General features: G+C 41.0%; 1 protein-coding gene across 7 annotated transcripts in view; it reads right to left on the bottom strand.

Annotated features, from left to right (window-relative positions):
• The window catches only part of rad17 (RAD17 checkpoint clamp loader component), a 59,566-nt gene that overhangs the window by 11,095 nt on the left and 23,476 nt on the right, over positions 1–24,995 (bottom strand). For all 7 annotated transcript variants that reach the window (XR_009445594.1, XM_048525702.2, XM_048525686.2 and 4 more), the window contains 8 exons: positions 22,579–22,704; positions 18,195–18,264; positions 17,013–17,124; positions 12,178–12,372; positions 7,442–7,527; positions 6,988–7,134; positions 3,078–3,224; positions 2,738–2,858 (listed from right to left, as the gene is read on the bottom strand). Coding sequence is in view for 6 of the 7 variants with exons in the window: in XM_048525702.2 (XP_048381659.1) it covers positions 2,738–2,858; positions 3,078–3,224; positions 6,988–7,134; positions 7,442–7,527; positions 12,178–12,372; positions 17,013–17,124; positions 18,195–18,264; positions 22,579–22,704 (1,004 nt within the window). In the remaining variant the exon portion in view is untranslated. The remainder of the gene's footprint in view (positions 1–2,737; positions 2,859–3,077; positions 3,225–6,987; positions 7,135–7,441; positions 7,528–12,177; positions 12,373–17,012; positions 17,125–18,194; positions 18,265–22,578; positions 22,705–24,995) is intronic.

Here is a 24,995-nt window from a genome sequence, read left to right as displayed (position 1 = left end):
CTGAATGTATCTTTCAAATTTTAAATTTAAATGTTGATCTCACTCTTCGTGCAGCTTCTCTGCAGCCATTACATTGTATTCTTCACTATGTTTTATTACCCTAATGCACTTTGTATGGTATGATGCGCCAGTACTGCATGCCCAACAAAAAAAACCGTCTCACTGTGCCTATAGACACGTCACAATAATAAATCAAATCAAAAGGAGGAAGAGGAGGGGTAACGAACAACCCAGTGGAACAGAGACATGGGGCTCAAGGGCCTATAGTTGCACATGAATATGCAGGCAAGAAGAGGGAAATAAGGACCTTCAATGTCAAGTGCTGTACCAAGCTAGAATGTAATAAAGGCTTTGCAGCTCCTTGCAAGTAAGGAAAAGGCAGTACGAGACGTGTCCTGGCAATGACTAGGAATTCAATCACGTACATCTTCCACTTTCTGCAGAAAGATCTGCAGCTGTGTGGCTTGGGAGGATGTGCTACACCTGCAGTGCTGAAGGTGACAGCAGTATTGAATTTCCTAACCAGTAGCTCCTTTCAAACCTCAACTGGGGACACGTCTTGACATTTTCTAATTGGCAGCCCAGAAGGGCATTGTGGTTCCCCAATGCCTTTTACAGGCAAGCGATATAGTTATTCCAATTCATTGTGGACCCAGGGCACCAAGATGACCAAGTGGACAGATATGCAGACATTGCTAGGTTCATCAGGGACAAGGCACAATTGACTACACACCTGCAGCAACTGAACCTCTCTGGCATTAATCCAGCTAGATTCCTGAACAGGAACGGATTTCACTCCCTCAGGGGTCAGTTCATTTCTGATCACAGGCAGCAATTGCTGCAGGTGTACTTGCAGGGAACTATACCCTTGAAAAGAGAGAAGGAGAGGGATCCAATTGTCATCACATAGTTGGTACCTCAACATTGGTAGGACTAGAAATGAGGTTCTGCTGAAATATTTTCAATAGTTAGGAGCTAAAATCAGGAGCCAGAGCTTCCAAAAGGTAATAATCTCAGAATTACTACCGAAGTCACATGCAGGGGTAAATGAAGTCTAGTTGCTAAACACATGGCTAAAAAGAGATTGTAGTGGGGGAGAAAAGTCTTTCAGTTGATGGATACTGGCACCAGTACTGGGGTAGAAGGGAGCTGGTCCAATAGGATTGTCTTCACTTGAACCATGCTGGGACCAGTGTCCTAGCAAATTGAATAATTAGTCAAACGGGGTTGGGGGTGGAATTTGGGGAGTTTAGAAGTACCGGCTTTTGAAGCTAGAGGACTTAGCAGCACTACAGGGCAGGTATTTGGATAATGAAACCCTGAGTGGATCAGGAAGGGACAGAGTGTGCAAACTGTAAAACAGCAGTAAATGGGGTTAGAGGGAAACATGCTTAAAAAGTCAAAATTAATGGCTCTGAATGCACAAAGTATTTGAAACAAAATAAACGAATGATCATAATTACAGGTAAATGGATATAATCTTATAGCCAAAACAAAAACAACAAGAACATGGTAAGTAGGAGATCAAAACTATGAATAAATATTCAAGGGTAAGTGACTTTTGAAAAGACAGGCAGGAAGGAAAGGATGGAGGAGGGAGTTAACATTTGAGTGTACGGAAAGAAATAAATACTGCAGCAAGAAATGATTTGGTGTCAGAAGATGCAGTACCAAATAGGTGGATGTAAGAAGTGGAAAAAGGGAAAGACGACACTGGCAGCTGTAGTCAAGAGGCCCCCGGTCAGTAGCTATTTAGTAGGACTGGGAATAAATCAGAAGGTAATGGGGGCATATAAAAATGACATAGATTAATCATGGGTAACTTTAATCTTCATGTAGATTAGGATAGCCACAATGAGGTCAAGAACTGATAAAACCACTGGGTCTAATGGGATTCCTCCTCGTACATGAAACAAACTAGCTACAGAGATAGCGAAAGCACTGATAGTAATATTTCAATAATCCTTAGATTCTGGAAAAGTCACCAAGGATTGGAAAACCGCAAATGTAACACTTTATTTAAAATGGAAAGGAAACACAAAACAGCTAACTATAGGATTTCAGCTTAACATTTCTTCACTAAAACATTTGAAAAGGTATCATATGATCAAGAATAGTTAGCACAGTCACAAACTGGAAATCATGCCTGTCAAATTTATTAGAATTCTTTGAAGTAACAAGTAGGGTAGATAAAGCAGCGGGTACAATATATTTGTATTTCTAGAATGCACTGATAAGGTACCACATATTAGGCTACTTAACAAGCTCATGGGTGTTGGAAGTAGTATATTAGCATGTACAAAGGATGGACCAAATAATGAGAGAGTTGGAGTAAGGGTACATTCAAATATGGTGCTTGGAAGGTCCCAGAAAGGGGGCAAAATTTCTTGCCCATAAAATGTGGTGTTTCACCCAGGCATGAAAACGTGCTGTGCCAAGAACATAATCCTGGGAGAAACCCCAACCTGCCTGAGTGGAAATGCCTTCTGTACTCAGGCCCATCTCCACACTTAGTCTCCAAGCCAACAAAAGCAAGAATCAAAAATACACATGCATCCTCTTGCTTCTGAGAATTTTGCCTTGGAAGTTATAAAATGAAAATTAACATAATAATTAGATAACTTTCCCCAAAAGTACACATGCAACAACTGTTATACCTTGTTGGTACTACCTTTACATCAAATTATACGTTACTGAAAACAAATTTTTGCTATTCTATTAATATTAAACTGCTTACCTTGGTTTCTCATGGGGTTCGTTAACAGAGCAAGATATGGTAATAGCTGGGTCTGAAGGCAATAGGGGGCCAAACAGAAATTTGAAAAAAATCCTTGGGCTGCAAGACAGTTTTCTTTATACTGAAAGAACAGGAAGACAAGTATTAATTTTAAAAAAAACTGTGATTGTAATCTAACATGAAGTAACATAACCAAGTAATTCATTAATGAGAGTTGTTGCAACAAGTACATTGCTGCTGGATTGCACCATTCACATTCCAGAGAATTAACCCATCTGATTGAACAGCACCTGGATAAGTCACTACCAGAATTTATCAGCCAAATAAGTTCTGTACATACCTTTCTACTTATTGAGAGCCACTGTGGTTTGTGTAAAGGTTTGAAGCCAGCTCCTCCTCTACAATTAGCTCGAGCTCTAGCTTTGTTAGCATGAATCAACCCTCGTGCGGCCACAGACGTACTATATTTCTGCATAGTTGAACGATTCTAAGGAAGTTGTATTGAATGTACAGAGAAATAGGTATATTAAAATTTGGTGCGAGATAGGACCATAAACATGACCAATTCTCAGAGTTTAATTTGTCTGTAAATTAGGATACAATGCAAAATATATATCTGCTTTCCAGTTATGTAGAATCATAAAGTAGGCTGGTCAACGCTTTCAAAATCAAGTTGCTTCACTCCCCCTTCCACAGTCCAACGATTTTTCTCTTTATTTAAGAATTTATCCAATTTCCCTGTGAAGGCTACAAATGAAAGGGTGGTGGATACTCAGTTATTGCTTTCCAAACTGTAACCGCCTGATATGTACAAATGCTTTTCCTTCTCTTATTTCTGGCCCTTTTGCAAAGCACTCAGAATTTATGTCCACTGGTTAATGGCCCTTCGGCCAATTACAGGAGACGCTCCATTTTTTCCAATTAAAAACTTTTCTTGATTTTAACATTCTCGAAATAACTTGTTCAGAGATATTATTACACAGCTTTGGAGTAGAAGGGACTTGAACCCAGCTCTCCTGGCTCAGAGATAAGCAAACTACCACTGTGTCACTGTGAATCACAAGAATCCCAGCTTTAAACTTATCAAATCTCCTTTGAGACTTCTATCTTCAAAGTACGAGGACAACTTGTTTAGGCAATCTTTGTGGCTCTATTACTTCATTCCTGGAACCGTTTTAGTAAATTTCTCTGCACCTTCGCCAAAGACTTCACATATTTCCAAAGTTGTGGTGCCAAGAATTGGACCCAAGACAGGGCCAAACTAGTGTTGACTCTGGGTCAGAAAGTCTGGGTTCACGCCCTACCTCAGAATTACGGCAACAGAGGTGTATCACAATACACAAAACTAGGTTAATTAAAAACAAATACATCTATCCTGCTAGAGTTGAAAACTTGTGTACGAACAGCCTTTAATCACAGTTCTTGCCGCCTTACTTTAAAAATGTTCTTCCCACTTACAAAGAATTTGAATAAGAATATGAACATAACACTTCATCTGCCTTCCAATTTCCTTAGAAATATGCCTTTGTTAGCAACATCACTGAAGCAACAGAAGCTGTCTGCAGATAAATAAAGACTACAGATTACACAATAAACTAATGTGAACAAAACATGGAACAAAAAAAAAAGTCGAACGTAGAAATAATCAGGAACAAAAACAAAGTTGCCGGAAAAGCTCAGCAGGCCTGACAGCATCTGTGGAGGAGAAAACGGGAGTTCTGAGGAAGGGTCACCGGACCTGAAATGTTAACTCTTTTCTCCTTCACAGATGATGCCAGGCCTGCTGAGCTTTTCCGGCAACTTTGTTTTTGTTCCTGATTTACAGCATCCGCAGTTCTTTCGGTTTTTATACAGATAAATCAAGTCTGAATTGTAATTCCCCAAGTGCATCTGAAAGAACAGATTTGAAGTGGAGATAGTTATGCAGACAGAATGATGAAAGCTGGTTAGGAAAAGTGAAAACAACAAAACATTTTTGGGGAGAGAGGAGTCATGTATAAATTCTGTTGAAAAGACACATTTAGTGGGCTGGATTTTATAGACCCATTGCCTAGCACAGGAGCAAGTAAAATACAAGGGGTGACCAGCTCATCAGCATTCTACCCAACTGAGTGTGAAATAAATAGTTGACACTCAAATGAATTTGTTACAAAGCCAATTAATGGGAATATTACACTGTCCAAGCTTTAAACGTTGCCAAGTTGGGAGTGTACATGTGGAATGTGAGCCAGGAAGTCAGAATTTGGTGTTTTAAAATGCTAGGGCGGGAGGGGTGGGAGAAGCATTGTGGATCCCTTTAAAAGATTATGTGCTTTCTCTGTGGTGGAAATTTGAACAAGAATGTCTGTGAGCAGCAGCTTGAAAGTTTGCCAGTACACAGACAACACCCACATTTGAAACATTTGTATCAAAAGGCCAAGTTATCAGTTAGGAGGCCAAGCAGCAGATTTCACCCAGTCAACAGGTTGTTGAATTTAGCCAATCAATTTGAACCAGGTACTTGGATACCAAAAACCTATTAAATTTAAGTCTGATCGTTTGGACAACATAGGACTAATACCTTTGTCAGGAATATTGATGTGTCATCAAGAGTATAAAAACAGGGAAGCCTGCCCAGGAGTGTATTATGGTTGTGGGAAGGGCTTCTTTTGGCCACTTTTCAACCCCAGTCTGATATTTATTTACAATCAAAAAGTGATGTGTTTTTTAATATTTTTCTGTAGGATTTTTGTTAATTTTATTCGAAAAGTTCACAAAATCATGTTTTCTCAAAGCCTCTGAAACCATATCCTGTAAATTCCAGCTCCACAATGCTAGTTTCAAAAAAAAATTGCATTTCTATATGGATGGCTAAAGATTAAGGCACAACTGCAACCCAACATGGCTGACTGACTCTGGTTAGAACTTTGCAGTTTTCAGTAGCGATCCTTGGTAACTACTGGGTTTACATGGGGCACTGCTGTTACAAATCTAATAATCACACATGCATACACAAATACACATAGCCCCATTCACAAACTTTGTTGACACTTAATTGAATACAGCAATGTGCACCAGAAATTTCACTCTGCTGATTCCTCACAAAACAACATTCCCCCTCATATCCACTGACTGATGAAAGCCACAAGCTTCTGAAATTGCCTCACTGCCAGTCTACGATGGCAGGACTGATGTTTCATGAGAAGTTCAAATTGGTTAGGATATTATGTTCACTGGAGTTCAAAAGAATGAAAGGGGGACCTCTTACAAAACAATAAAGTTCGAACAGGATTGGACAGGATTGGTGCAAAAAGAAAAATTGCCAATGATGGGAGAGTTCAGAACCAGGGGTCACTGGCAAAGGATTGAGATAAGGAGAAGTTTCTTCATCTAGAGAGTGCTGCACCTATGGAATTTGCTACCACAGATAGCATTCGAGGCCAAAACATGGTGTGATTTCAAGAAGGAGTTGAATACAGCACTCGGGCTGAAGGGATTAAAGAATATGGGTCAAAAGCAGGGACAGGCTATTAACTAGAGTGATTATAAAATGGTGATTAGACATGAAGGTTGAAGGCCTATTCCTGCACAAGATTCCTGAGCAAAATCCACAGTCTTTTGGATCAAGCAATCAGAAGCAAGGAAAGTCACTAATAAATTCCTTGTGACAAACCCAATCTATCAAATTGCAGATTTTGAACTACAATTTAATAATTAACCTTGTTAAACAGGTTCAGGACAGTCAAGGCCTCCATGCAGTCAACTGTCACTGCTCAGTGCAAATCCATTATTCACTTGTGAGGGGACACAAATAATGCTGCACATTATGAAGGATTACAGGCTACATGGCATACTATGAGAAAAGGCCACTGCTTGGCTTCCTTAATTCACATCCATTAAATAAAATTGTTTTTTTAAAGCAAGCGTACTCAAAAAGTAAACGTTTTTTGAAAAGCACCAGAGTTATAGCATCAATGCCTGTGATTTAAGCAGTTTCCCCAAAGTTTGAAAACATCACACAATATTTTAAAAGATTGTTAGCTTTTATTAAATGAAAATCAAAAAAAAGTGGTAGTATACAGCCCTAGTACACATACCTTCTGAAATTTCAAACTTATTTCCATCATTAGTGGCAACAAATTAATAAGCAATGTACACTAACTAGCTCAAAAGCAAAACACAGGAGGAGATCCAGTCCTTCCCTTATATTTCAAACATAATTATTGGATTTAAGAAAATTACCACGGTGTTGCTATGCATCAGTTACTTACATTCCAATCTACCGTTAAGAAATCTGCATCACTAAGATATTCACTAGCCCGTACAACGTCTTCTATGTCGCTGAAGAAATCAAGGTAATTTTGGTGAAGATAAAGATTGAATAGCTCCTCAGACATGTGTGAATTTTCAATCACCTCCTGAAATATGGATCACATAAAAACATGCTTAAAAACTGATGTAAAGTGACGCTATAAATTTTAATAATTTTAACAATTTATTCTTTAAGTCTATGCCCTTCCAGGAATTTATTTTGTTAACTGGCAAACAATTCCAAGTCTCCTTTGATAGTATCTTGTCCTGAATGCCCAAAACAAAACTGAAATGGAAGTTTGGGCAAAGCTGAAAATTTGAATTGACAAACATAGAAACAATGCAAAGCATGTGAATATTTGACATGGCCCACCCACTCCCACCTTCAGTGTTTCTGCCTAGGATTCATCTTACCTCAGGATTGATCAGAAGTGGATCCCTTTCATGCTCAGATAAATGGATTGGTAATGGATTCAAATTCAAGTCATTCGGCAGCTCTCCTTAAAAATAAAATTGTTCATTAAAAGAAAACTGGCCAAGTATAAATAAATAGACAAATTTGAGAGATAACTATTTCAAAAGCTGGATTTCTGAACAGAAGTATATTTGGAATAAATTGCAACAAAGTTAATGAAAACAGAATTTGCTGGTAAAGCTCAGCAGGTCTGGCAGCATCTGTGGAGAGAAATCAGAGTTAACATTGCAGGTCAAGTGATTCTTTTGTGGTTCCCCAGTGACACCCACATCCAATGAGCGAATAAAAGAAAAAAAACATGTCATTTTTACAGGAGAGAATGGCAAACTTTTTGCTTCTTTGAGGTCTGATGGCTTTTGCAAAAACATTCATAACCACAAGCTGTTCAGCTACCTGGCAACAACACTGTTGTGGGCATGCAGAAGGCCTTAGTTTTGAACAACTGAGCACCACTTCACAAACCATCACGAACATGTAGTTGGACAAATCTCATTCCTTATGTAATTATCTCCTTACGTAACTGCTGTCTCCAGCCCATCAAACAACCAGCACTTACATCCTACAAATGTGTGTTAGCTAACAGGTTTTAAAAAGTACTGTTATACTTTCCACAATCTTCGCTTTTCAAATCAGTCATTTTCCCATTTCAATCCACAATTTAAAAAAAAACTAACACAGTCTTGATAATGATCCTTCAACTCTAACGTCTTGTCCATTCCCATTTTCTCACCGGGCTTCTAGCTCACCTGGCTTCTTAAATAAAAAACAAAAAACGTTGTTCAAACTTTCACAACCCCTCTTGGTATTTGTTTCTTTGGTTCAGTTTCTATTTCTATTTACAATACTGTGAAGTAACCAGTGATCCTGGTTAGAATTTTCTTGTCAGGAAAGGTTAAAGTAGATTTAGGTCTGCAGAAATTGCCATTTATAAGAATGAAAGCTGACCTTGTTGAAATAGTTAAGGCTCTTAGGGGAATTTATAGTGTAGATGCGGAGAATTTGCTTCCCCTTATGGGATAGTCTAGGAGTAGAGGGCATAAATTGCAGAGTAAGTGATCATCTATTTAAAACAGAAACAAAGGATAATTTATTTTCCTTAAGACTAGTGAATCTGTGAAATTCTTTACAGAGTGCTGCAGTCAGCCATGATACCACTGAACGGCCAAGCAGACTTGATTCGCTGAACAGTCTCTTTCTGTGTCTTAAGGCATTTCTACTAAATTAACACATGCTGTTATTGAAAAGTTATGTGCAATTGATCTCAAACACTACCATCTCATGCTAATTACATGGAAAAATAAAATAAGTTAATGTATAAACTGAAACCAAACAGGACTCATTCTACAGGTCAAATCTCGATTTACCACAATAAAGGAACTCTAAAATCAAGACTTTCTGATCCAGTTTAGCAAATCAACACAGCAGCTGGTGCTTAAAATTCAAACAGTGTAAATATTCAAATTTAGACCATATTTTAACCTAAACCAGCAAATCAAAAAAAAAGCACAGTACTTAAAATGAACATTTTTATAAATGACCTGGATGAGGGCAATAAAGAATGTTTTGGTAAATTTGCAGATGACACTAAAGTCAGTGGAGTTGTGGATAGTGCAGAAGGATATTGCAGGTTACAGAGGGACATTGATAAGCTGCAGAGCTGGGCTGAGAGGTGGCAAATGGAGTTTAATGCGGAAAAGTGTGAGGTGATTCACTTTGGAAGGAGTAACAGGAATACAAAGTATTCAAAGAGTACAAAGAGTACAATGGTAAGATTCTTGGTAGTGTGGATGAGCAGTGAGATTCAGTGTCCACGTCCATAGATCCCTGAAAGTTGCCACCCAGGTTGATAGGGTTGTTAAGGAGGCGTACAGTGTGTTAGGTTTTATTGGTAGAGGGATTGAGTTGTGGAGCCACGAGGTCATGTTGCAACTGTACAAAACTCTGGTGCGGCCACACGAGAAGTATTGCGTGCAGTTCTGGTTGCCGCATTATAGGAAGGATGTGGAAGCATTGGAAAGGGTGCAGAGGAGATTGACCAGGATGTTGCCTGGTATGGAGGGAAGATCTTGTGAGGAAAGGCTGAGGGATGTGAGGCTGTTTTCGTGAGAGAGAAGAAGGTTAAGGTGACCTAACAGAGACATACAAGATGATCAGAGGATTAGATAGGGTGGACAGTGAGAGCTTTTTTCCTCAGATGGCGTTGGCTAGCACGAGGGGACATAGCTTTAAATTGAGGGGTGATAGATATAGGACAGATGTCAGAGGTAGGTTCTTTACTCAGAGAGTAGTAAGGGCGTGGAATGCCCTGCCTGCAACAGTAGCAGACTTGCCAAGTTTAAGGTATTTAAATGGTCATCTGATAAACATGGATAATAATGGAACAGTGTAGGTTAGATGGGCTTCAGATTGGTTTCACAGATCGACGCAACATCGAGGGCCGAAGGGCCTGTACTGTCCTGTTTTATAGAGTTGATTAAAAAAAGACACTTGCATTTCGATCGTGCTTTTTATGATCAATATCTCCTAGAACTTTGCAATCAAATGATGTATAGTCATTGTTATAAGGTAGGAAGCACATTAAAAAACCTTTCAAACAGCAATACAATATTGACTAGAATATCTGGTGTGATGTTGATTGAGCAATAACAACTGTCCAGGACACTGGAATAACTCAGCCTGTCAAAATAGTGCCATGAGATCATTTATATGCAGCCAACTGAACACGGAAGCCTCGGTTTAATGTCTCAAATGAAAGATGGTGTCTTGAGAGTGCAGCACTCAATCTGAATTTCACTTGACTGCCAACGTCAACTTTTTGCACTCAGGTGTAGGGCTGTATGAACACAGCAGGCCAAGCAGCATCAGAGGAGCAGGAAAGCTGAAGTTTCGGGTCCAGGCCCTTCTTCAGTAGTGGGGGGAGGGGAGGGGTGTTCTGAAATAAATAGGGAGAGAGGGGAAGGCAGATAGGAGATGGATAGAGGAGAAGATAAGTGGAGACGAGATAGACCAGTCAAAGAGGCGGGGATGTAGCCAGTAAAGGTGAGTGCAGGTGGGGAGGTAGGGAGTAGATAGGTCAGTCCAGCGAGTATGGACAGGTCAAGGGGGTGGGATGAGGTCAGTCAGTAGGAGATAGGGTGGGGCTTGAGGTGAGAGGGAGGAAGGAAGGGAGGAAGATCTGCATTGTACTTAGTATAACATATCATTTCAAACCTTTTCACCTCTGTTTAGTTACTTCAGAAGTACAGCCACTGCTCTATTTTGTAGCCAATGAAATAACGCAAAGCAAAATTGCATAACCTGTTTAACTTTGTTTTGATGTTCCTGGCTGCAGTCAGGAAAGCATTTTTTATTAGGGAAGTTAAGTTTATTAGGGCATACTTGATATAGAAAAAAAGTTCAGTATTAGTCATCTATGATGACGATTTTCTAAGATAAAAGGAGACATTGTGATGAATCCCATTAATGTCGTCAAGTCTTCCTTCTGATGAATGCAGGATAAATCGATGATGTCATAAAAAAATGACTTGTTGAGGAAAACCACACAAGAACATTTCAGGTATGCCATTAAAACATTCCTCCTCCTAAAAAAAGGCACTTAATCTCATTTAAAATAGATTTAAGTAGTAGATTATGTGGAAATAAATCGATCATGTGTTAAAAATAATTGTTAATACAGGGCAGATCTTGCTCCAGTCCTTCTGCCCACTACCCTCCAAACACTTTTCTCAGGATCACTGACAATAACATTGCTGGTGCTTCCTCCTCTCCTCCAAAATTGGAAGATGTATCAATTTTGCGAAGTCTGATTCTTCTCTCATTTTCATCTAACCCCAGAAACGAGAACCGATCTGTTTCCATTTCTGGAGGCAGGACCAATATCCATTACAAACCGACTGACTCGCAGTTACCTTGACTAAGTATCATCATGAATTTCTTTCTGTAAAGGTTCCATTCGATTCTACCAGTTTCTTTGATTATCTGCTGCAATAATGCCACCTGCCACAGGGGTGCTTCTGACATCTCTTTTCTTAACCAAGGACAACAACCACCGAGTGACAGGGTCTTCAGCCTTGTCTGACCCATTTCCCACATATGTCTTCAACCATTTCTGACATTTCCATCACTTGTGCCTCATCCCTTACCATTGCTCTCAGAACAACAACAGGCATTCTCTTGTTCTCACTTTACATCACACTAGCCTCTGTATTCAAAGATCATCCTCACTATTTCTGCAACCTCTCACCGTCCTCTCCCTTGTCGGCATTCTGCGGTGTCCATTCTGTCCCTAACATCCTGGTGCTCTCCTCCACACTCATAACACTACTTCATTCTTCCCCCCCATGGCACCTCCCATGCAACTGCAGAAGTTGTAATACTTGTCCTTCTATCTCCTACCACCTGACATCATACTTTGTAGCATTACAAGTGTAAAATATTCTTTAGTTGATCCTATTCAAGAAGAAACCAGTTAGTCATACTTTACTTCAGGATATGTCTACTTGGATCAATTAATGTTGAGGCCTTAAAATAATGTAAACCTATTTAATTTGGGCAATTAATATATTGTGTAAAATAGGATAACTGCCCTGCTCATATACAAACGCAGTGAATCCTGCACAAATTGACAAATTCAAACAGATTTGGAAGAAGCTGTCAAAAGATTTGTTCTACTTACGTTTACAATAAATTATTTTTCCCAGAGCTCGAAACAGGAAGAGAGATTGGTCCTTGCTTCCAATGGTGTGCAGGCCACCTCCCTTTTCATTTGCCTTTGAAGATTTTTCTTTCTGTTTTCCTCTTGAAGACATGCCTGCTTTTACTAAAGTTTTTCCTTTATGGTTCTGTGCTGAATTCAGTTCCAATGGGCAGCCTGAGTTGTCAGAAGATTACCATGTTTATGTGCAGGCAGATATACATGCAGATGAAGTACTGCAATTATGAAATATGTTGCAGTAGAAATCTGAATAAACCAGCGTGTAGAAGCTAATTGGTTAAATTACGGAATATCATTTTAAAGTTGATTACCTTTAGCATATTCTACATTTTAGGATTACTGCACAAGGACAATTTAGAGTAGCACCAGTTTCAGTGAGCTCGTCACGGGAATGACTCATTACAAAAATACAACAACTGACACTACTACATCATTGTTCATTGAGGTCTTGCATAGAAGTTTAATTTGTTCTTCCTTCCTGTTAAAGTAGAGGTTCATACTGGAAAATGGTTTCACAAGAACCAAAAGCCCACGGTGCCCTGAAAAAGTCACTAATTTTCAAAGTTTAACTTAGGCAATTCACAGTGGCAGGCTGTTTTTACTGTGGAAGCAACTGTAGCTCATTGTGATTCTGTTTCCATACAATTCCCAGATTCCTTTGCTGCAAGTGCCACTGTTAACTAATCAGAAGCAAAGCTGTTTTATTCTTATGCTTTCAAGTTCAACAAAGAATAAACAAATTTACCTGCTATTTATATCACTTGCTAGCAGAGAACTAACTAGAACGTCGAACGTCCCTACAAAGTATGGACGTTCGCCCAACCAATCTGTTCAAATATGGTATCAGAGATAGTGGGAACTGCAGATGCTGGAGAATACAAGATAATAAAATGTGAGGCTGGATGAACACAGCAGGCCAAGCAGCATCTCAGGAGCACAAAAGCTGACGTTTCGGGCCTAGACCCTTCATCAGAGAGGGGGATGGGGTGAGGGTTCAGGAATAAATAGGGAGAGAGGGGGAGGCGGACCGAAGATGGAGAGAAAAGAAGATAGGTGGAGAGAGTACAGGTGGGGAGGTAGGGAGGGGATAGGTCAGTCCAGGGAAGACGGACAGGTTAAGGAGGTGGGATGAGGTTAGTAGGTAGGAGATGGAGGTGCAGCTTGGGGTGGGACGAAGGGATGGGTGAGAGGAAGAACAGGTTAGGGAGGCAGAGACAGGTTGGACTGGTTTTGGGATGCAGTGGGTGGAGGGGAAAAGCTGGGCTGGTTGTGGGATGCGGTGGGGGAAGGGGAGATTTTGAAACTGGTGAAGTCCACATTGGTACCATTAGGCTGCAGGGTTCCCAGGCGGAATATGAGTTGCTGTTCCTGCAACCTTTGGGTGGCATCATTGTGGCACTGCAGGAGGCCCATGTTGGACATGTCATCTAAAGAATGGGAGGGGGAGTGGAAATGGTTTGCGACTGGGAGGTGCAGTTGTTTGTTGCGAACTGAGCGGAGGTGTTCTGCAAAGCGGTCCCCAAGCCTCCGCTTGGTTTCCCCAATGTAGAGGAAGCCACACCGGGTACAGTGGATGCAGTATTCCACATTGGCAGATGTGTAGGTGAACCTCTGCTTAATGTGGAATGTCATCTTGGGGCCTGGGATAGGGGTGAGGGGGGAGGTGTGGGGGCAGGTGTAGCATTTCCTGCGGTTGCAGGGGAAGGTGCCGGGTGTGGTGGGGTTGGAGGGCAGTGTGGAGCAAACAAGGGAGTCACGGAGAGAGTGGTCTCTCCGGAAAGCAGACAGGGATGGGGATGGAAAAACGTCTTGGGTGGTGGGGTCGGATTGTAGATGGCAGAAGTGTCGGAGGATGATGCGTTGTATCCGGAGGTTGGTAGGGTGGTGTGTGAGAACGAGGGGGATCCTCTTAGGGCGGTTGTGGCGGGGGCAGGGCGTGAGGGATGTGTTGCGGGAAATACGGGAGACGCGGTCAAGGGCGTTCTCGATCACTGTGGGGGGAAAGTTGCAGTCCTTGAAGAACTTGGACATCTGGGATGTGCGTGAGTGGAATGTCTTATCGTGGGAGCTGATGCAGCGGAGGCGGAGGAATTGGGAATAGGGGATGGAATTTTTGCAGGAGGGTGGGTGGGAGGTGTATTCTAGGTAGCTGTGGGAGTCGGTGGGCTGAAATGGACATCAGTTACAAGCTGGTTGCCTGAGATGGAGACTAAGAGGTCCAGGAAGGTGAGGGATGTGCTGGAGATGGCCCAGGGGAACTGAAGGTTGGGGTGGAAGGTGTTGGTGAAGTGGATGAACTGTTCGAGCTCCTCTGGGGAGCAAGAGGCGGCGCCGATACAGTCATCAATGTACTGGAGGAAGAGGTGGGGTTTGGGGCCTGTGTAGGTGCGGAAGAGGGACTGTTCCACGTAACCTACAAAGAGGCAGGCCTAGCTGGGGCCCATGCGGGTGCCCATGGCCACCCCTTTAGTCTGTAGGAAGTGGGAGGAGTCAAAAGAGAAGTTGTTGAGGGTGAGGACGAGTTCGGCTAGGCGGATGAGGGTGTCGGTGGAGGGGGACTGGTCGGGCCTGCGGGACAGGAAGAAGCGGAGGGCCCTGAGGCCATCTGCATGCGGAATGCAGGTGTATAGGGACTGGACGTCCATGGTGAAGATGAGGTGTTGGGGGCCAGGGAATTGGAAGTCCTGGAGGAGGTGGAGGGCGTGGGTGGTGTCACGGACGTAGGTAGGGAGTTCCTGGACCAAAGGGGAGAAAATGGAGTCCAGATAGGTGGAGATGAGTTCGGTGGGGCAGGAGCAGGTTGAGACGATGGGTCGACCAGGGCAGACAGGTTTGTGGATTTTGGGAAGGAGATAGAAACGAGCCGTGCGGGATTGCGGAACAATGAGGTTGGAGGCTGTGGGTAGGAGGTCCCCTGAGATGATGAGGTCATGAATGGTGTTAGAGATGATGGTTTGGTGCTCGGGTGTGGGGTCATGATCAAGGGGGCGGTAGGAGGTGGTGTCGGAGAGTTGTCGTCTGGCCTCGGTGATGTAGAGGTCAGTGCGCCATACTACCACTGCGCCACCCTTGTCTGCGGGTTTGACGGTGAGGTTGGGGTTGGAGCGGAGGGCTTCCCGTTCTGTAGGGGAGAGGTTGGAGTGGGTGAGAGGTTGAGGCGGTTAATGTCGCGACGGCAGTTGGAGATGAAGAGGTCGAGGGAGGGTAGGAGGCCTGGGGGTGGTGTCCAGGAGGAGGACTTGTGTTGGAAGCGGGTGAAGGGGTCAGTGGAGGGAGGGTTAGGTTCCTGGTTGAAGAAGTAGGCATGGAGGTGAAGACGACGGAAAAACTGATCTATGTCCAATTGTGACTGGTATTCGTTGATGTGTGGTTGTAGGGGGACAAAGGTGAGCCCCTTACTCAGGACTGACCGTTCGTCCTCAGTCAGTGGGAGGTCTGGGGGGATGGTGAAGATGCGGCAGGGCTCAGTGTGGCTGTCTCCTCTGGGGTTGCTGGCTGTGGAGGTTGTGGGCGGAGCAATGAGGTCGGCCGTGGGCGGGGTTCCGTCGGCGTCGGCCGTGGTATCTGTCTGTGCACATGGGTAGTTGTAAGTCTTTCCTTCATAAATTCCCATTTAAGATTCCCATACAAAAAAAGGTCATATTTTAATTGCAACTCTTGCTTTTAGTGGTGTGGTGCCTCATTTCTGCATCTTCTAGATCTTCCAACTCTCTTGTACCTCTGCTCCAAAAATTCTACTTCTCTTTTCATACAACATTTCATAACCATACAATGTTTATAGCTAAATAGCAAAACTTGAGGCACATTGCAAAATAAAGAATGCACAACTTTAAAGTGAGGATCAAACAAGCTTGTGATCTGCAGCTTGGTTACATTCCTCTCTAACCCTCCATCAGCTGAAGGATACATTTGGTAGCAATTCCCATGAGAAAACTCAAAAAGTATCTATTTTATTTACATTCTCCAGTTAAAACTTACAGGTTCACTCTGGAGTACTTAGCACTTACGATTTCATACCATTGGCTTTGAAGGTGGGAGCAGAGAAATAAAATCAGTTGATCTGTCCACCACCCAATTCTCCCTCCCCATTCCCACTGCATTGTTATTACTGCTGGGGTGGCACAAGTGGCTGACACACTGCAGATCAAATTGATGTCTTTTGGTGGACAATTAATCATCACAAGGGGCCCCATCCTAGGCTTACCTAGTGGCAGGGGTGAGGGAATAGTTTCCTTCTAGAGCTAAGAATGGCCTTTTGGAGGGTACTCCACCCTGTCAAGGCACGTGCCCCCTAAATTCCCCTCCATTCATGATCTCCTCAAAATGTTGCCCCCTGCCACCCTAACATTTACCCACTTGCAGAACTCGATTCAGCACAACTCAAGTACCGAGTGCAGACCAGCAATTGCCAGCACTCTCATAGTTGCTGCCAGTGCTGAAGATTGCTGGCCTGAGACTGGCCAGGAGTGGAGTCAGGACTTCCAGTCTGAAGGGAGGAAGTCCTACCTCCAGTTTATTAATGACAAATGGATCATTAATTGGCCACATGGCAGCTGTTTCCTTCCTTGGCACAGCTCCTCACCCTAACCTTTTGGCAAGAGGATGAGGACTACGGTGCTCTGAGATTCCAGCCCTTAAATGCTACAACATGCTAGGTTTTAAAAAAACATCTTTCAAGTTTTCAGTTGTTTAATTTTGAAGTATTACTTTACTAACTTAAAATAATCGCTAATTCTGTATTGTTAAAACTATTTACGAAGTTAACTTATTTTCAATTTATCCTTTTAAATAGGTACCTTTGACTGAAGTAAACTGGAGGTTGTTTATTGCACTTCTGATATCTCCTGCGCTGCCTCTGCAGAGTAACTCTAGTACAGTTGTGTCAGGAACAGTAATCTTCTCATCCTTCTGCATTGCAGGATATTAAGAAAATTATTTCATCTGTGATTTTTATTTGGATAAAAACATCAACTTCACTACCCAACTGATTGATATTATTCACCGCAAGCAAGACAATCTGAACATAACAGTCACAAATCAACAATTAATTGAGCACAAGACATCCATTTTTAAAAACAATTAACTTAGCAAATATGAGTGTGGTTATAAAGGCAAAGCTGGAAAGGGTATGGAAAACATAATTCTAACAACATATTTACAAAAAGGTATTCAAGAAGAATATTCAAGTACAGTTTGTACCTCAGTTATCTGATATTCGCTGGTCCAGTAAATTATGGGCCAGCACGCACAATACTTCAGTTTTAAGTCAGCACCTGTCTCATTCCCTCCACTACAATTTTAAGATTCATTCTAAGAAGTCAAGTTTTGACTTACAGAATGAGTTGACTATTTCACTGCTGGTTAGATTCCTTCCTCCCTGTAACTCTCATAACTCCACTAGGAGGTGCTGGTGATCTGAAGTACCTCCTCAAATTTGTAATTCAGCTCCAACCTCATTTTCCTCAAGACAAGTGACAGCTAAGGTAAAGATGGCCAGAAAGAACAGCCACACAAGCCACAAACTGAGTTTTGGTCTCAGTGTGTCAAGTGTGGCACAGGCCACGAGCCTGGACTGTACAGGACATATAGACTCCTGTGGTCTGGAAAATTCTCTGCTCTGCAAAAGTCCAATCCGGATACTGTTGAACATGAAGGTACAGCCTGTAATTACTGAAGGAGCTCTGGACTGAGATGCAGAGGTATCTTAACTAGCATAATATAGAAGTAAACATGTATAATCTTTTCTCTTAAAAGGTCATCTCCATTAAATTTGGAATCAGCTTCATTGTTCTTCTCTGTATATACCCAAGGTATAGTGCCCAGAATCAAATGTAGTACTCTCAAGTGAGGTCAGATTGCATCACTATAAATTCAGCAAATCAGCAGGGAGCTACTGACACTTAAAGTAAATTCCAAAACAAACCCTTTCAATGAAGTCGGGGTGAATACGGAAAAAGTTAACACTGTTAAAAACTTACCTTACTAGCCTCTTGAGAAGCTATTCTATTTAAAACTCTCAACATGCTTGTGTGAGCCACAGGATTAAAACTGCCAAAAAACAGGGGAACATATTCAATATAATGGAACATGGCAGAAATGGAAAATCTTGATTTAGAATTCATCAGGAATGCAATAATTAACACGTGATGAGCCCTCACAATAGCTTTTATTAGCTGTGATTTGAACCGCATAGACCAGCATATTCAAGGTTCAATCTTTGGTAAAACCAAAATAATCTCATTTTAGCCAGGAATGAATGAGATGATAGAATGGAATTCAGCAAATTTCAAACTAGGTAGAAGGATAACAAAAAAAACCATAATTTGTTACTTGTGATGTCTAGCCCTGCTAAAAAAAAATGCATATATCGGATGGGGACAGGATCAAACTTGCAGGAAGAGCTAGTTATGGTTGCTTGGGTAAATAGAAGTTATAGCAGTAAATAAACTAAACTATGGGAAACAAGTAAAGAAGTTATTCACAATTTTCAACAAAACTATATTCTTTTAAGGCAAAAATTAGTGACAAAGATTCACTAATGGCTTGTGAAGAACAAGTACTGGATATTAATATCTTACGGGGTATGAAAGAGTCAATGCAGGTAAGACGTTTCCTCTGGCTGGTGAGTTAAGAACCAGAGCAGAGTCTCGGGATAAGGGATAAGCCACTTAAAAATGAGACAAAGGAATTTCTTTACTCAGAGGGTGATGAATCTTTAGAATTTTCTAACTGGAAAGCTGTAGAAACTCAATTATTAAGCATGTTCAAGACAGAGATCAATAGATTTCTGAACACTAATGACATCAGGAATATGGGAATAGTGCAGAAATGGCTTGGAGGTAGATAATCAGTAATGATCTGATGAATGGGTTAGCAGGCTCAATAGGTGAGTGTCATACTCTTGCGTCTATGCTCTCAGTAAAAGACGACTTTATAAAGTTTTGAAGAACAAAGTTAGCCTGAGGATTGGGGAAGTTTTAGAAATCAGTAAAATGGGACCAAAAAGTTAATCTACTTTTGCCTTTCTTAGATTATGAAAATCAAGTAAGCTAGCCATGAATAGAAACAGATTATATTCTTTGTAAAAGCTTGTACAAACAAAGTACAGAAGCTAGTGTAAATGTTAGTGCTGTAGAGGTAGAGACAGAATAAGCTAAGAGAAGTGAGGAAATGTCAGAGACACTGAAAACTACAGTTCCTCTGTCTTCACAGTAGAAGTCACAAGGGGGCAATGAAGAGCAAGTAACTTAAAGCATTCAATACCAGCGGAGATAAATTTGGGAGAAACTGAAGGGTTAAAAGCTGACAAATCACCAGAGCACGATGGCCCGTATTCAGGATTTTAAAAAAGAGGAAGTTGTAGAGATGAAGAATGTAATGGTTATAATTTTACAGACTTTCCTAGATCCTGGAATGGTACCTCAGATTGTAAGTTCGCAAATGTAACATTTGCGAATGTTGGAAGGAAGAAAGACAAAAAAGAAAACAGGTTACGACAGGTCAATTAATATGATACTAGTTAATTAGGAAAATGCTGTAATTTATTAAAGAAGTCTCAACAAAGCTCTTAGAAAAATGAAGTTGTAGTACAATCAAAGCAAACAAGATTTAGAAAAAAAGTCAAGCTTAACAAATTTGTTTTGTTGTACATGATTCCAACAGGTAGACAAAGAGGAGCTAAAATATGTAGTGTACATAACTTTCCAAAAGGCATTTGAATAAGATGGTACTAAAAAGGTTAATATGCAAAGGTAGGTGCTTGTGAAGTTGGGGTAATACATTGGCATGGATGAAGAATTGATTAATGAGCCAGAAGCAGAGAGTTGCAACAGGGTATTTTCAAGTTAGCTGTTAATTAGTGAGGTGCTGGAAAGATCAGCACTGGGTCCTTAGCTACTTGCATTTACAAATAAGTAAGTGAACAATGGAAAGCACTAAAAATGTTGTAATATTTCAAAAATATTTTAATTTTTAAAAAATGAAACCTCCTAAGAGGAAAATAGCTCATTAAGGAAATAAGGATAGTCTTGGATTAACTTTTTATAAACTCTAAATTTATTTTAAACACTTGGCTAGTGTTTTCTTGTATAATATTTTACCCCTTTTTATCAAATTTTTGGTTGCTTTCTGGTGATCTCTAATCTCCCTTGATTCTCAGGCCTATTACAAATCTTTGCAATATTCTAAGTCTCTTCCTTTGAATAAATATTGTCCTGAATAATTTTCAGGGGAGGAATGTGCAGCAAGTCAGCACTATGAAACAGACAGGGAGCGTGACCTGTGCAACAAAGACAGCAGGAGATTAAAAACTGGCAGCAGCAAGCCCCTTCAGCTTATTTCTACTTGTCAGTGCTGAAGAATAATACCACAGGAAAACAGGTATGGGATTGGTAGGTATTCCTTCAGTATCTGTTTTGAATGGTGAAGTTGCTTAAAAAAAAGGAAACTATTATAGTTACAGAGTACAGTTTAGAAATTCACCTTAAAAATATTAAACATCCAATTTACTTAATTAAAATCAAAAGACAAATGACTGGACAGCCAACGTTTCGCAGTTGTAGTATGTAGGAGCTGATGGAAGCCAGTGTACCCAAGCAATCATATCAGTAGCAAGTGTTGGCTCTTGAGAAACTTGAGATTTAGATAAAGTGAATTGGCAAAAACATGGCAGATGGAATGTAATGTGACAAGCAAGAAGTTAACAACTTAGATTGCATGTATTTATACAAAGCAAACAGAAAGTTAGCTTGCAGGTACAGAGAGCAAATCAGGAAGAAAAAAAATTAGGTGCTGGCCTTAATTACAAGAGGATTGGAATACAGGAATAAAAAAAAGTCTCATTACAATCGTATTTGACTTGATTAAATCATTCCTGGAGTACCGTTTGCAATTTTAGCTACCATATCTCAGGAAAGATTTAGTTACAATGGAGGCAGGTTTACTACACTGGTTCCAATAAGACGGTCCATTCAGGAGAGATTGAATAAATTAGATCTATATTCTCTAGAGTTTAGAAGAATGAGTGGGAATGACATTGAAATACAAGTTTCTCAAAAGAAAGACAGACAACAAGATTGTTCTGTCTGACTTGGGGAAACTAGAACACAGGGGCCCTGACTCAGTAAAAGGGTTAGTCATTTCAGATACCAGAGATGAAATTATTTTTACTCAAAGACTTGCAAATTGTTGGAATTCTCTATCCAGAAAGTATTATGGATGTTTACTCAAGGCTGAAAATCTACAAATTTCAGACTCTCAGTAAATTCAGGGATAAAGGAAAAGGGTGAAAAGTGGAGTAGAGACACATGATCAGCCATGACCATACTGAAAGGCAGAGCAGGCCCAAAGGGCTGTGTGACCTACTTTTGTCCCTATCTCTCAGTAGGTTTTGCTTGGTAGTAACTCTTTTCATATTGATTAACACCCGCAGTATTGGCCACAAAAGAAGAATTGATATGTGGGAAATGCACTTGGAAGACTGCTGGCAAAAATGAGACACGATCTAAACAGTTGTGATCAGGACTGGAAAAAGTTACTGCCATAAAAAAAGGTTTAAAAAAAGTCTCTATTGTTTTAGCAGACCACAGGGCTGTTTTTTCGTTTGAGAGAACTGATGGTTTAACTGGAGGTCAGCATGCATCAGGTGAGGGAAGAGACTGAGAAGCAAAGTCCTTCATGGTAACCTCAACTGGTGCAGAAATTGAACACACTGTTGGCTTAACTCTACATTACAAAACCAGCCGTTCAGCCAACTGAGCTAATCAACTCCTGTTACCTATAATCACAATGCTTCAGACTTTATTACCATTAATTTGCTACTACTTGTGAACATTCTAGCATGCACTGCAGCAATTTACCATGGCTCTCCAACAGTACCTTCCAAATCCATGCCCTCTAATGCCTAGAAGGACAAGGATAGCAGATGCACAGGAGCAACAACACCTTGCAAGCCATGGACTATCCTGGCTTGGAACAGTATTAGCGTTCCTTCACTGTCACTGGGTCATAATCCCAGAACTCCTTTGCAAACAGAATTGCTATTGCCAATGAATGTAGCAGCTTAAGGAAGTAGCTGATCACCACATTTCACAATGTTAATTAAGGAAGAGAAATGAATGCTAGCCTAGCCAGTGATGCCCACAACACATGATAGAATATAAGAAAAAAAAACTTAAAACTTACTCACTTTTCCAATAAAAACACTGCAATTTATAACATTTTGAAAAATCCAGGAAATAATTTAATTCCAGATCATACTGCTTTATTATGTAAACTAAACAAGAGGATCAGGAGAACCTGTTTAAAAGGCATACTCCACCACCTAAACATAGATTTGTCATTAACAGTACAGTTAGTACTTGCCTTATGTTCGCAATACCCAATTCCTCTTGGATGTCTTTAGGGAAGAGTAACCGATGACCACTGTCTTGACTAACACTATCAGAAATTATAAACACCAATGGACACCTTGCCACTTGCACAAACCTCCTATTAAAAGAACAGAGCATTTAATATTTCCTTCTGTGCTCAGATTTCATGTTCTAACAACAGATTTTAAATACTCTTCTTCCATTGGAGTATTTGTAATTACCAAAGATTCTTATAATACAGGTTTGTTGAGTATGCTAGCACAATGTTTTAAGTCATCTTATTCTGTGCTGTGCTACTTTAAGCTTCTGTAGTCATTTTATATAGTTTATACACAAAGAATAATTTAAAGACCTTTAAGAACATTGATTTTATTTTAAGTCAAAGGCATAGATTCACAGAAACTCTACAGTGTGGAAGTAGGCCATTTGGCCCATTGTGTCCACACTGACCTTCCAAACAGCATGCTACCAGACTCTCACACCCCGCTGAACCTATCCCTGTAAACTTGCATTTCCCATGGCTAATCCACTAACCTGCACAATGCTGGAGACGATGGGCAATTTAGCATGGCCAATCAACCTAACCTGCAACAAAAACAGAAGTTGCTGGAAAAGCTCGGCAGTATCCGAGGAGAAAACATGGAGTTAACATTTTGCATCTGGTGGCCCTTCCTCAGAACTGATGGTAGTTCGAAAAATGTTGGTTTATACGCAGCAGATGGGGAGGAGGGTGGGGGGGAGAGAAGAGGTAAGGAGTAAACAATAGATAGGGATAGAACCCAAAGAGGAAAATTGTTGGACAAAGGAGTTCATAACTATCTGGCTGGGAGGGTGAATAGCTGCTAATGGAGACTACTAGTGACTAATAAAAGCCAGTGTGCAATGACAGACTATGGGACAACACGGTCTGGTGTATACGGTAGGGGGCCAGGACAGGGGGGAGTTCAGGCCCTGAAACTATGTAACTCAACATTGTATCCAGAAGGTTGCAGAGTCCCCAAGTGAAAAATGAGGCGTTGTTCTTCTAGCTTGTCCTGAAGCACAGCAACAAGGCTGAGACAGATGTTGGCCAGGGAACAGGGTGGTGTATGAAAGTGACAGGCAACTGGAAGCTTAGGGTCTTTTTTGCAGGCAGAATGTTAACGTTGACTTGACTTCTCTTCATTGATGCTGCCAGACCTACTGAGCTTTTCCAGCTACTTCTGTTTTGGTTTCTTTCATTTTTTAAAAAAAAATTCAACCTAACCTGCACATCTTTGGACTGTGGAAACTGGAGCACCTGGAGGAAACCTACACAGACACTGGCAGAATGCACAAATTCCACACAGACAATCGCCCGAGAGTGGAATCGAACCCAAGTCCCTGGGAGAGTGAGGCAGCAATGCTAACTACTGCCCTTATAAACAAGACTTGTAAATGAAGATTGTGAAATATACTTAACCAAAACCATGAATGCATCAGATGTAAATTGGTGTCAGCTCTGAAGAGTCATCTAGACTTGAAATGTTAGTTTGCTCTCAGTGGATGCTGTATGACCCACTGTGATCTCCAGCATTTGTGGTTTTCAGACAAATTCCAGTATCTGCAGTAATTTGCTTGTAAATTGGCCATTTACAATTTTGCTTTCACCAACAATAGTTCAATAGGTAGACTTTTCCAGTCAGTTGTGTACCTTTGGATTATGTGTAATCTTATTGGTTCAGTGAAAACTAAGTGAAAATGACTTTCAGTATGAAGCGAGAGGACAATCACAGGCACGTATCCAACTACGGGTCAAAAGTGATTACAACTCATTCAGCTAAATGGCAGAATGAAATATTTGAGGAATAATCACTTTGGGACTTGTGCGATACTTGTACATTTTCTCTTGAATTTATGCCATGCTGGTCTATGAATGTGCACAAGATGATATACAGGAATGTAAGATAATAAAATGTGAGGCTGGATGAACACAGCAGGCCAAGCAGCATCTCAGGAGCACAAAAGCTGACATTTCAGGCCTAGACCCTTCATCAGAGAGGCTCTCTGATGAAGGGTCTAGGCCCGAAACGTCAACTTTTGTGCTCCTGAGATGCTGCTTGGCCTGCTGTGTTCATCCAGCCTCACATTTTATTATCTTGGTATTCTCCAGCATCTGCAGTTCCCATTATCTCTGATACTATTTTAACCTCACTGCGAAGCCTCTTCCTAACCTGAAGAAGTTACCCTCCTCCCTCCGGACCAACCGGCTCTCTGATGAAGGGTCTAGGCCCGAAACGTCAGCTTTTGTGCTCCTGAGATGCTGCTTGGCCTGCTGTGTTCATCCAGCCTCACATTTTATTATCTTGGAATTCTCCAGCATCTGCAGTTCCCATTATCTCTGATACAGGAATGTAAGTTTGTTTATAGGCTTAGTGTAGGCAAGTAGTA

Source organism: Stegostoma tigrinum, chromosome 3, assembly GCF_030684315.1.
Source record: "Stegostoma tigrinum isolate sSteTig4 chromosome 3, sSteTig4.hap1, whole genome shotgun sequence".
Classification (NCBI taxonomy): Eukaryota; Metazoa; Chordata; class Chondrichthyes; order Orectolobiformes; family Stegostomatidae; genus Stegostoma; species Stegostoma tigrinum.
The sequence above is the reverse complement of the archived record's forward strand: the minus strand, read 5'-3'. Positions and strand labels throughout refer to the sequence as shown.